Below are 11,442 nucleotides of genomic sequence, written 5' to 3'. Positions count from 1 at the left end.
GCAGGAATGATCTCTTGCTAAATATTCAGTTTCTACCACATTTGGGACTTAATTCTGACTGGCACATATCTATGTACCACTGCAGTACAACAAAGAAATACGTATAACATACATTTAGATTTTACACCTGAAGTATAAAGGTTAGTGATGTTCTATGCTGAGAAAAAATTCCAAGTAAAAATACTTTTGGGAAGTTATATTCTGAGGTCTACCCTACTAAAAGGACAATTGAAGAAAGTGAGAATTGTCTCCTGCTGCTTGCAGTGTAACAGATTTCTTTCACCAAGAAACTGGTCTTGCTTTGATGTCAAACTGATCTTACAACAGCACTGAAATGGGTTAATTATTTTAGTGCATGTGATTTCACCAAATTTAGAAGTTTTCCAGAGATCTGGAAACAGATGGAACGAAAATGAACTTTTGGTGAAGGTTCTGGACTACAACTCTCCAGTTAAGTGCAATATATAGATTTGCCACAGATTTCTTAGGCTACCTCACTCAAAGCAACCTTTCTGCAACCCACATTTCCCAATTGTGAAATGAGAACAGTAAGTATCTTGTGCAAAAAAACCCCAACTATTAAATGCTCAGATCTTATTGGCAAAAAGACCATGCACAGACCAAAAAAAAATGTGCTTATACAATATTACTGAAGAATATTTTAAAAGATTACAACTAACTTACTTATGAATCTCAGAAACTGCTAGTGGTGAACTAGCACCAAAATCAAACAGGGATTCATTAGGATGAATACTAAGTCTGACTGCAATTTATTATTTTCATCATTTATTAGATAGTAAATAATTTCCATAAAATACATACATAATAGAATACTAAATTAGAAGTATATAGGCTGATAACTTTTATGGGAACTGATTCCAGCAAAACGTGTGCAACATAACCAGATGCAGCTCCGTATGGAAAAGTATGTGGACACATTCAGAATCACCCACAGATCAGTGTGTAACACCTTTCTCATTGATATCTCAGTGTCAAATCATGTCAAGATCTAACTTGGGTATACAGTTTACTGACTTCTCAAAATGCTGTTGACAACAGAACTTTGTGTATAATACCCGAGACCCTAACCGGGGAAGGTTCAACTTTACATGTCATATCAAAGCAGATCTAGATTGCTGCGCAGTCTTTGCCTCATTTTAAGCACGGGCTCCAATAGGTGCTGATAACTTTTCTGAAGAAGAAAACCTATGTGCCCCTATCAGATGTTAGTAAAGGAAATCAGTTTCTGAGCTGCCTCTGAAGAAGTTGAAGGGACCTTTAGCCTAAGTTCATTTTATGTAGCCACAAAAAAAAAACCACAAAAAACAAACAACCCAGAACTCTCCCTCAGGAGACTTCTTTGGTTTGAGGAGGAAGACTGATTTGTCAGCAGATGTACTGTCTCTGGCTGCAGAGCGCTCACACGACAGATGACTCTGCAGAGATTTGGAAAGCAGCTGTTTCCTACAATGTTTTGTACTTGGCTTGAGGCTTGTGACATGTGAGGCACGAGAGCGCTGCATCAAAACTTGCCCTGTCTGACTGATGAGAAAAATCAGGATTTAGAGCCCTTTCTCTTTCCTCTCTGTCAAAACCCAACAGTTTTCTACTGAAGAAAATGAAGTGTATGTATAGGGCATTCTGAAATACAGAACTGTCTCTGGGATCTAATGGGTCCTGATTTCCTTCTGTTTCTGTAGCAACCTTGAGCGAAGGTGTCGTGTCCAGGGTATCACAAGGCAGTAATTACCCTGTTACTTTAAAAACACAGCTCTTTTTTCTTCTGTCAAACTGCCAGGCAAAATGCCTAGGTATATTGGCATTTTTACCTGTTTGAAATTTGGATTATGTGGTTTCAATCTGACAAACTGCAGGTTCAATGGTCAGGGGAAAGAAGTTTGAATTAAGATGATAATTTGAATCTGTTGATAATTTTTTAAGTTTTCAGAATGGTACCAGAGCTTTATTTAATTTTACTTATTTATCATAATGCTGTCAGGATTTTAAAGATTATATATGCATCCTGGTTAATTCTTCCTGGCACAGAGAGGTTCTGTCAAGAGGTGTCCTTAATCTAGGACTTTATTCATCTGCCAAATCTGAAGGAAATCTTGCCCCACCTAACCAGTTATCTCACACTCCTCTCCACATCCACTGTTTTCACTGGTTCTGAACCTACGCAAAAGCTACTTCAGCAGTTACTGGGTTTGAGATTTGGGAGATGTTTAACAGTGATCTGCAAATGTATTAGCAGCCATCTTCCAGAGCAAAGAGGCTGAGTTATGTTTTAAAACTAGATTTTTTGCTAGAGATTCCAGATTCTCACATTTAGGGGAAATAATGTGTAGAGATGTAGGATTAAAATTTTATTTTAGGAATGGTATTATTACTGTTAGATCTGTCTTAGTTTTCTATTTACCAGTTTTGAAAGTGTAAACTTAATTTCAAATATCAAACTAAACTCTTTGCTGACTCATACATCATTAATTACATACTGTACTAAGAATTTAATGTTCTTTTCATCCACTGACAGGTAGAATCAAAAAGTTTTTCAGTCTTCTCCAGATTTACTAACTCAATTTTTTGTTTCTATTGCTGGGTAGCTCTTAATGGTCTTTAATGAATTTCCTCTGTTTAATTCAGTATCTTTTAAACGAAGAGTAAAATAATGAAGGGAGTGCAGTATGGGCTGAATGGGCTAACTAAAAGCTCAGAAAGAGAGATACTACAGCTGGATCTCATGCATTTGTTTTCATGTTCAAGCTTCAAACAAAACTACAATGATCAATCTGGATAGAGCAATCAATCTTCAGGATCACATCTCTGCATAGAGCAAGGGGGCCTCTTTATTAGGTACAGGCAGTCACGAAACAGGACCCTCAACAGATGGTCCTTTGAGGGCCCTGCTGATGTACAATAATTTTTGACTTGCTTAAAGCATCGGTTTCCCACTCAGAATATGGGTACTGACTCTTCTAAATCAGTGGTGAGCGGAAGGATGTTTATGGACACTGGATCTAGGCAGAAACTCCCAAAACTCCCCTGATTTTCTGTGAGTCGTGGCACAATCCCATTAAGAGCACAGTTTAGAGAGCTGCAGTCACTTCCAAAAGTTTTCAAGAGCTGCAGAAAGTGGTGATTCTTTGGAAAAACAACAAATATCAATAGACGAAAGAGGCAGCATAAAACCTTACCCTAAACTGCATTGCAGGTGCCCTCTGTTCTCTGCTCCCAACCCTGGTATGATTTTTGTTTTAATTCTTTCAGATTTCATCATTTCGGATTTCTAAGTGCTTTTTAAATCTTGCCCAAATCCCCTATCATCCACTAGATGTCATGGTAGCCTTTCTAGTATTACTGAATACAAGAATGACCAAAAAGAATTAGGGGGTGTTGTTTGAACTTGACCCCTCTCTGTTTCTGACCAACAAGCCTTTAGACAGTGTGTTCAGGATGATACCAAGTGAAAGGAAGCACAGGTGCTGAAAGTTAATCTCCCTTCTTTCAGGAAGCAGCTATAGGGTATGTGCAGGTTTTCTCTTGTAGAAATTTCCAGCATCCCTTCAAAAGCAAATCTTCTAAAGCAAGGATTACCCGGGCTGTTCTACAGCCCGGGTAATCCTTGTGCTGGGGAAAGAAAGTAGTGTTTCCCGATTCTGGAAATGTGGATGCAAGTCAGCACTGCAATAAGCACCTCCACAGAGGCAAATAAAGAGCGAGCAGTAACGACCCTTCCATAGAGGATTGGTCGATGGGCATCTACAGATGTGCACAGCTCTATGTCTTTTCTACAACACTCCACTTCATGAACAAGAGTATACTTAGTGTCCAGGGTTTTAAGATTGATTTTGAAATTTTCTGAAACCTACAATTTAGATAATGTCTACATCAGACAGAAATATTTATATTTTGATATACTGATATTTTTGACAGTTTAAAAAGGAACATACCACCATAGAAACAGACTCTGAATAGGAAACTTCTACTTTTTTTTCAAAAAAGGAGAGAATCTCTGCAGCAGAAAACATAAACAGCTACCAAAGCAAAAGTAGCATACTTTTGTCCATTCTCACTGTACTACTACTACTACTATTTCCATTAATAGAAGATGGTATCTTTGTGTGCAAAAAGTTGACAAAGTTAGAGAGAAGAATGCCATGCTAATGCTCGGTCACGTAACAGTACGAAGCTACACAAGAATGGAAAAAGGTGCTGACAGAAACATTTATTTTACTGGAACACATTATACTGAAAAGTAAGGAAGGCCAGAGAATCGATATTTGCTCAAATATAGAAAAGCCCATCCACAATCAGAATACTTGATTCAGTTTACAGAAAGAACATATATCAGGAAAAGAAATAGGTAAGAATAATACAGGTCTGTACAGAACCTGCATGTCTCAGTGCTCAGAACTGGAGGTTGCGCAACGCGAAGAGGCAGAAGAGAAAACACACTGATGCTTTAAAAAGAAGAAAATTCCTGCTATTTCATCCATGGCTGAAGACTTCTCAGCAGTAAAATGTTGTTACGAAATGCGTTAAAAGCCCATTACTTAGCTAAAAGAAATGGAAAAGAGCTAGCACATCTGAATTAACTACATATTTCATGAAGAAACTCTCACATGGATTGATGTAGAAGTACTTAGTACAATTTACAGGAAAAAAAAGGAAAAACACTTTCTTTTTTTGTCTTCTAGAACCATTTCTCCTATCAGAGATACGAACTACACACTTGGTCTCTAGACACTGGTCCAGTTAACCTTCCAACCCCATTTAACCGTAGATGGCAAGCGATGCTCTGCAACCGGCAAGAATGTGTTTAAGCACTTAATCAGCTGAACAGCATTTCCTCCCAAGAGAATTATTTGACTCATAACAAAACCATACTGTTAGAATAACAATAGTCCTACATGCATACTGTGAGGGACCACTTAGCACTACTGGTGTAAAAGCAAAAATATTACCTTGCCATATACAAGAGCTACATCTCAACTATCAAATGTGCAACATGCAGTAGAAGGCAGAAATTTGTAGCTTAGTATAAGATTAAAAAAAAAAAGCTTTGTACGCTTTATGGGCATACATTTTTTGATTAAACATTTGTTAAAGTTGTTTTTTTAATTATTGCCATTTATTGCTTTGTCTCTTCATGCAGTTTTTCAGCACCAGCCAGCAGTATTCCAAGATGGGCATACTCTATGTTGTATTCTTCTACAGTTTAAGTAACTATACTGTGTCACTTCTCTCCATGCATTTGAACCTGTTTTTTCAACACTTTGCTTACATAACCACCTCTATATTTCAAGTTAGGTGCTACACTTCTTTGTAGCTTGTTTTTAAGTCAAATCTCAGTTGCATCTATACATATTAGAAAAATTCGTATTCACAGGAGTGAAAGCATAAGCTTATGAAACAATACAGTATTCTTTCCATATTAAAAAGCATATTATTTTCACTCTTTTGCACTGGATATGATACTTCTCAATTTGCCAAAAATAATACTTGAGTCCTTTAAGTTTAAATTACATTTGCCAAATATGCATAATCTCAATTTTGTCTAGAAATAATTTCCTAAATTTCCCTTCCCTCCCAAAAAAATAATTCATGTTCATGACATCTTTCTGGAACGCCTTATACTGCAACCTACTGATGAGCATCTAGTTTGTGAATTCAACCTTTCTGAATAGCATTTATACAACTAACCACTGAAGCTCCATACACTAATTCAATATAAAGTGTACATGTAGATCACATTTTCTGCCAAGTTAGGAGCCCACAAACGATTTAGCAGAGACCTTACTCTTGTATTTTTTTGATAAATCATTGTATAGTACTGCTGGTATAGACCAGACCAATGCTTCAGGTGCAGAAATCTGAATTGCAGAAAACAGAGTTGGATCCCTGCCCTCCTCCTCTTTCTTACACAGACTTCATGCCTTTTAAATGAGATTTAAATGCATCTTCCCACTAATGAAGATTGGGGATGGGTGTAACATAATTTTACACTCCTACTGCAGTACCTCAGGCTGTTCTAGGTCAGTGTAGCTGAAAAGACAGGTATGAACAGATATCCTTTTCGTGAACTGAAATTTTAATTCTTCCCAATGCTATTAACTTTATCTTTTATATATACACATATATATATATGCAACAGCAGAAGAATCTCACTTTTGTTGCTGTTTCCAGTCTGTTTAAACTAGACTGTGAACCATCTGGGCTAGAGAGTCTTATTGCACATTCATGGACTGCCAAGCACAGTTAGGCTTATTGCAGTAGTTCCTTTAGTGTCAAACTGGGCCCAATGCAGTTTCCACTCAGAATATCCTCATTCTAGATTAATACAACCAAAAGTCTACAGTAATCTTTGCATTATTAAACAGATAACAAAAATCTTCTACTCTCTTTCATAACGAGAAATACTGTCTTTGATTTTCTTCTGTGATGAAATGACTAGATCAGTGGATGTTTGCGACCTCAACTTCACCAAGTTTTTTAACATCCTTATATCTGATCATATTACAATTCAGATGAGTGGGCTACCAGATGGATGAGAACTGGCTGGATTATCAGGCTGAAGGGGTAGCAGTTAACTGTTCCCTCTACCTGAAAGCTTGTTACATGTAGGTGTCTGTTCCAGAACATATTCGTTTTAGTATCTTTATCAATGATCCGGAGGAGGAGACAGTACCCTCAATGAGTTTGTGGATGACACCAAATTGTGAGGAGTAGAAAAATGGAGCACAGCAGAGTGGAAGTGATACTACACACTGAAAGGCAGGACTGCCATCCAGAGAGACCTATACAGGTTATATGCGTGGGCCGATAGGAACCTCACAAAATTCAACAAGGACAAATGCAAAGTCCTTGACATGGGCTGGACCAAATCCTTGCACTGGTTCATACTGGATTAACCTAATTAATGGTAGGCTAAACACGAACCAGCAGTGTGGACTGGCAGCACTGAATGCCAGAAGCATACTGGGCTGTAACAACAACCAGTAGTATGAGGGAAGGGATCAGTCATTTTGACTTGGCACTTGTTGCACTTCACCTGGAGGGCACATTCTATCTTCTCCTCCAGTTCATTCAGCTTTGGTTGCCACAGTACACAACAAACATTAACAAACTGGAACACATTCAGTGGAGACCTACCACCAAGATGGCTGGGACTGCAGCATATACCCTGCTGAGGGAACTAGGTTTGTTCAGTCTAAAGAGAAAGCTTTGTGGGACTTAACAGCTTCCCAGTACCTATTGAGGTGGTTATGAAGAAGGTAGACCCAGCCTCACTACAGCAGTGCACAAGACAATGAAAGACAATGATCATAAATGGAAACAGAGGAGGTTCTGTCTAAATATAAAGAACAAACTCATTATGAGGATAATTAAGCACCAGAAGAGATCATTCAGAGAGATGTGGAACATTCATCTTTGGGTCTTATTCAAGACCTGACTGGACAAAGCCCCAAGCAACCTGGTTCAAACTCAGTGTTGACCGATTTGAGCAGGAGGTTGCACTAGATGACCTCCTGAGGTCTGTTCCACCCTCAGTCTGATTCTGTGGTTCAGGTCAGTGCAACTCTCAGAGGTTACCTTTTGTGTACTGCAATCAGGAGAAACTGAACTACAAACTCATTTCTCTAAATGTTACCCATCTTGAATGCTATGGTCTGGAATTCTTTCCTCTCCAAGTAATAACTGAGTTTCTAAGTGTGAGCTGCAATTAAAAAAGCCCTCATATTTATACAAAAATATCCCTTTTATATTGTAAAATTTCAAGATCATTTTAGATGTCTCAAAATTAACACTTGCGATAAAAATCTCTTAATTTCAGACTAGCTTGCATCCTCTTTAAATGTTGTCTACTTAACAGAGGAGGGATAACATTTTCAAGTGTGTTTCATTCCTACTTAGCATGGCTTTGTCACTTAAGAGAAGACAGGTGTAATAAACATGTTTAGAAACTGAGGGCCATTTTGACTTTTCAGCGACTTGTACAGTGTCATTATTGTAAAGATAAGGGAGACCTCCAGGTCCAAACAATTAGTATTGGTGAATATTTACAACAGAATAGGCAAGCAGACAGAGAACTTAAAAAGTGAAGATGTGAGACACTCCCACTCACACTCCCACAAAAAAAACTGTAAAAAGTTTTATTCACATTTAGCATAAAGAAGAACATGCATATAATTTAAGGTATCTTCATATACTACTCAAAAAGTTCAATAATGATTACATTTAAAATGTGTTATGCTAATGAATTTCACTTCAGAGAGAGATGTTGCAACCAATTTCATGTCGTTAATTGGTAATAAACCACCAGCAACTAAATTGTAATGGCCTTCAAGTTCTCAAAGAGACCACAGTTACCTGGTCTAAAAGATCTTCAACTTTTTTTTGCCATCCATCTCTTGCTGCATTTTTTTCACGTTCTTTCAGCTGCAACAGCTGAGTCATGGCTGCCTTCTTATCCTCTTCATGCTGAAGCCTCAGCTCTTCACGAAGCTTATTACATTCCTGTCTAAAAGCAAAGGTCAAGTAATGAAAATGCAGTGGACCTTGTGGAAGAAGTGAAAAAAAAATTAAGAACTTAGTAATACTTGAAAAAGCTTAGATAATAACGAAATATTTTACATCTCATTTGCTATTACATTTGTATGTAATACGTATTTCATTTCTCATTTGAAGAATAACACAATAAATAAATTAATACTTGCCGAAGATTTTCTGTCCATTTTATTTCCAAGTCACGAGCCATTCTGTCAACTTTGAACTTCTCCTCTTCTCTCATGGCCGCAATCATTGCCTCGTGCTGTTGTCTCTCCTGATCTAGTTCCCCCTGCAAACACAAACTTCACAATAGAGACTGATCAGCAGCAAAAAAGTATTTCAAACCTTAAATGAATGCATTTATAATAAAAGTCAGTTACATTGGCTCATAAAACTTGAATTACAACTTTTTCAGCATGTAATTCCTACTTACACACAATTAACCCCTATACATCTGCTGATATTTCTTACTTGTGGAACAGAATTCTGCCTTCCTATACAAAGCAATTAAAAGTAATTTTCCAATAAGTCATTCTGAAAGGAATCTTTTCAAATACTGTTACACTGAATCACAGAATAATTTATGTTGAAAGAACCTCAAAAGGTTACCAAGTCCTGTTCAGTGCAGGACTATCTTTAGAATTGGAGCAAGTGGCTTAGGTTCTTTGTCAAGCATACTTTGGACTTTCAAGCATGTTTTGGACTGTTTTTTTTCTTTATATCAGCAAACATTAATAATTTTAATTTCAAAGCCTGCTCTGTCTGGATTTGATACAAAGTTCATGTATCTTCTTTCTGTTTCCTGATTGGACTAATGTGGTAGAAACAGGCTTTCAGTCTGAACACAGAAAAAAATTTTAGAATTCACATCAATTTCTGTTCAACTTTTTAACATACTAGAAAAGTACTAGGTACTACCAAGAATTCATACTTACATGAGTGTTTTTCAGCAGTGCTTGCTTCATTCATGAGAAGCAAACGCCATCTAAATCTAAATTAAGACTTTTTATAGTGAGAATTTTTCTGTAGGATTTTTTCATTTATATATTTTAAAATCTGTTAAGACAGATGTTAGTGCTAGTAACCTGCCATTACATACAAATATTTAAATGTTATAATAGGTGAAGAGAGAAAAATGCAGTCCATACTTCATATGGACTCAGAGAAATTATCAAAAAACCAAAGGAAGTTACAAACTGTAATAGACTGTACATCTCATGACCCTAGCTGAAAGTAAATCAAAAAAGAGAGCAAAACAATGACCAGCTATTTTTGTTAACAAAATAACACTTGTAAGAAACAGATTCAAGGAATTTTTTTTAAATATTTGCTGCTCTACTTCAAATACTGTTGTGATCTTGTAATGTATGTTGTTTAGTGAGGAAAGAAAAAGGAAAGGTTATACTTAGTGTTAAAGTTGATGAGCTACTGACAGATTAACTGGCAGTTCCAGTTCCATCTAAGCCAACTAAAATGACAATATATTTGTGCTTAGACAAATTAAATACGTCAGCTGTATAAAGTGGTTGCATTTTCTGGATGATAGCTTGCTGTCTTTCAAGATATCATTGTTTGTATCTTTAACCTATTCCCAAGCATCTTCTGAAATTCTCAATTTGAGCCTGAAGTGAAGACTGTGCTCATTATTTGAGGAAAACATGGTATGCGAGCATATTGGGGAAAAAAACAAAACCCAAACCAACTCCCTAAAAAACCCACAACCAGAGAATAATTTAAAAGGGAGAATTCTAGAGCTAGTAAGCTCTGGATCTTGTTTTGTAACAAGACATGAAGCTGTCTCAAACAGCACTGGTGTAACATATATTTTCTATATTCTCATGAAATTCTGTTAAGCCTCTGAAAAATCTGACTCTGGATATATTTTGCACAGACACACTTTGGCAGCTACATTTTATATTAACCAAAGAAAGATGTGCTTGCAGCAATACCCATTAAATACTAAAAGTGTTCTTTAGAAAACAAAGCAAACAAAAAACCCCAAACCAACTCATCCTAGTTTTCCAGTTTATTTCTACCTGCTTGAAAATAAAAGAGAAATCTCTCTTTTAATTAAGCCATATGAAGTTCCTTCAATAACGTGTATGCTATGATACTTCTTGCCATTTTAAAAATGAGACCAAAATCACTGTGACTGTACTTTTGCACAATTTTTTCTCCACCATTATGGTTACCTCAACACTATACAATGAATCTGTGGTCTCTCGCAGTCTTGCTCTAGTTAATTCTAGTTCTTTCTGGAGTATTTCCTGAGCTTCCTGAAGACTGGAGATATGTCCTTCTGCAGTACCGAGGCCTTGTTCACTTTTTCGTACTAAGTCTTGCAGACGACACACCTATGACATAACAAAAAAGGTAATTTACATAATTAGGACTAATGGCAGCCAAGTTACTCTGGTTTCGTTTTTTTCCAGTGATTTCTAATTTCACCCTACACAAATTTTTTATATTTGCACAGCCTGTTCTACTTTAATACCACTTACTGTTTCTGCATTAAAAAGCAAAATCCCATAATATTTTAAAATCAAACAAAGATACAGTTAAAGGATTTTTACAAGAAAAATATCCAACCTATGTTTCCAGCATTTTCCAAGTAAAGGGGTTACAGAAAAACTCTCAAATTACCTGTAACTTTACCATGTGCAAGTACGTTTTATGCAAATTAAAACCATGAGAAACACTATTTCAAAACACATAAACTCTAACCTAGTGGATCAATTAAATTGTGCATGAGTACACATTCCTCTATCTTCAGATTGCAACCTGTCCACAAATTAGCCTATTTAAAGCTCAATCTAATACCTGTAAAGCATAATGTGATTATTTCCCTAACTGCTATGTAGCAATACCCTTCTCTCTGCCTGTTTGTGCTTC

At 36.7% G+C, this 11,442-nt stretch overlaps 1 protein-coding gene across 1 annotated transcript in view; it reads right to left on the bottom strand.

Moving 5' to 3' along the window:
- The window catches only part of FAM184A (family with sequence similarity 184, member A), a 31,215-nt gene extending 20,007 nt beyond the window's left edge, over window positions 1-11,208 (bottom strand). The window contains exons 1-4 of the mRNA XM_010185772.1: window positions 11,194-11,208; window positions 10,743-10,904; window positions 8,714-8,839; window positions 8,371-8,517 (exon numbers count right to left, since the gene is read on the bottom strand). Of these exons, the coding sequence (XP_010184074.1) occupies window positions 8,371-8,517; window positions 8,714-8,839; window positions 10,743-10,904; window positions 11,194-11,208 (450 nt within the window). The remainder of the gene's footprint in view (window positions 1-8,370; window positions 8,518-8,713; window positions 8,840-10,742; window positions 10,905-11,193) is intronic.
- Window positions 11,209-11,442: the final 234 nt, after the last annotated feature.

The sequence above is a fragment of the Mesitornis unicolor genome, unplaced genomic scaffold (assembly GCF_000695765.1).
Source record: "Mesitornis unicolor isolate BGI_N332 unplaced genomic scaffold, ASM69576v1 scaffold51405, whole genome shotgun sequence".
Classification (NCBI taxonomy): Eukaryota; Metazoa; Chordata; class Aves; order Mesitornithiformes; family Mesitornithidae; genus Mesitornis; species Mesitornis unicolor.
The sequence above is the reverse complement of the archived record's forward strand: the minus strand, read 5'-3'. Positions and strand labels throughout refer to the sequence as shown.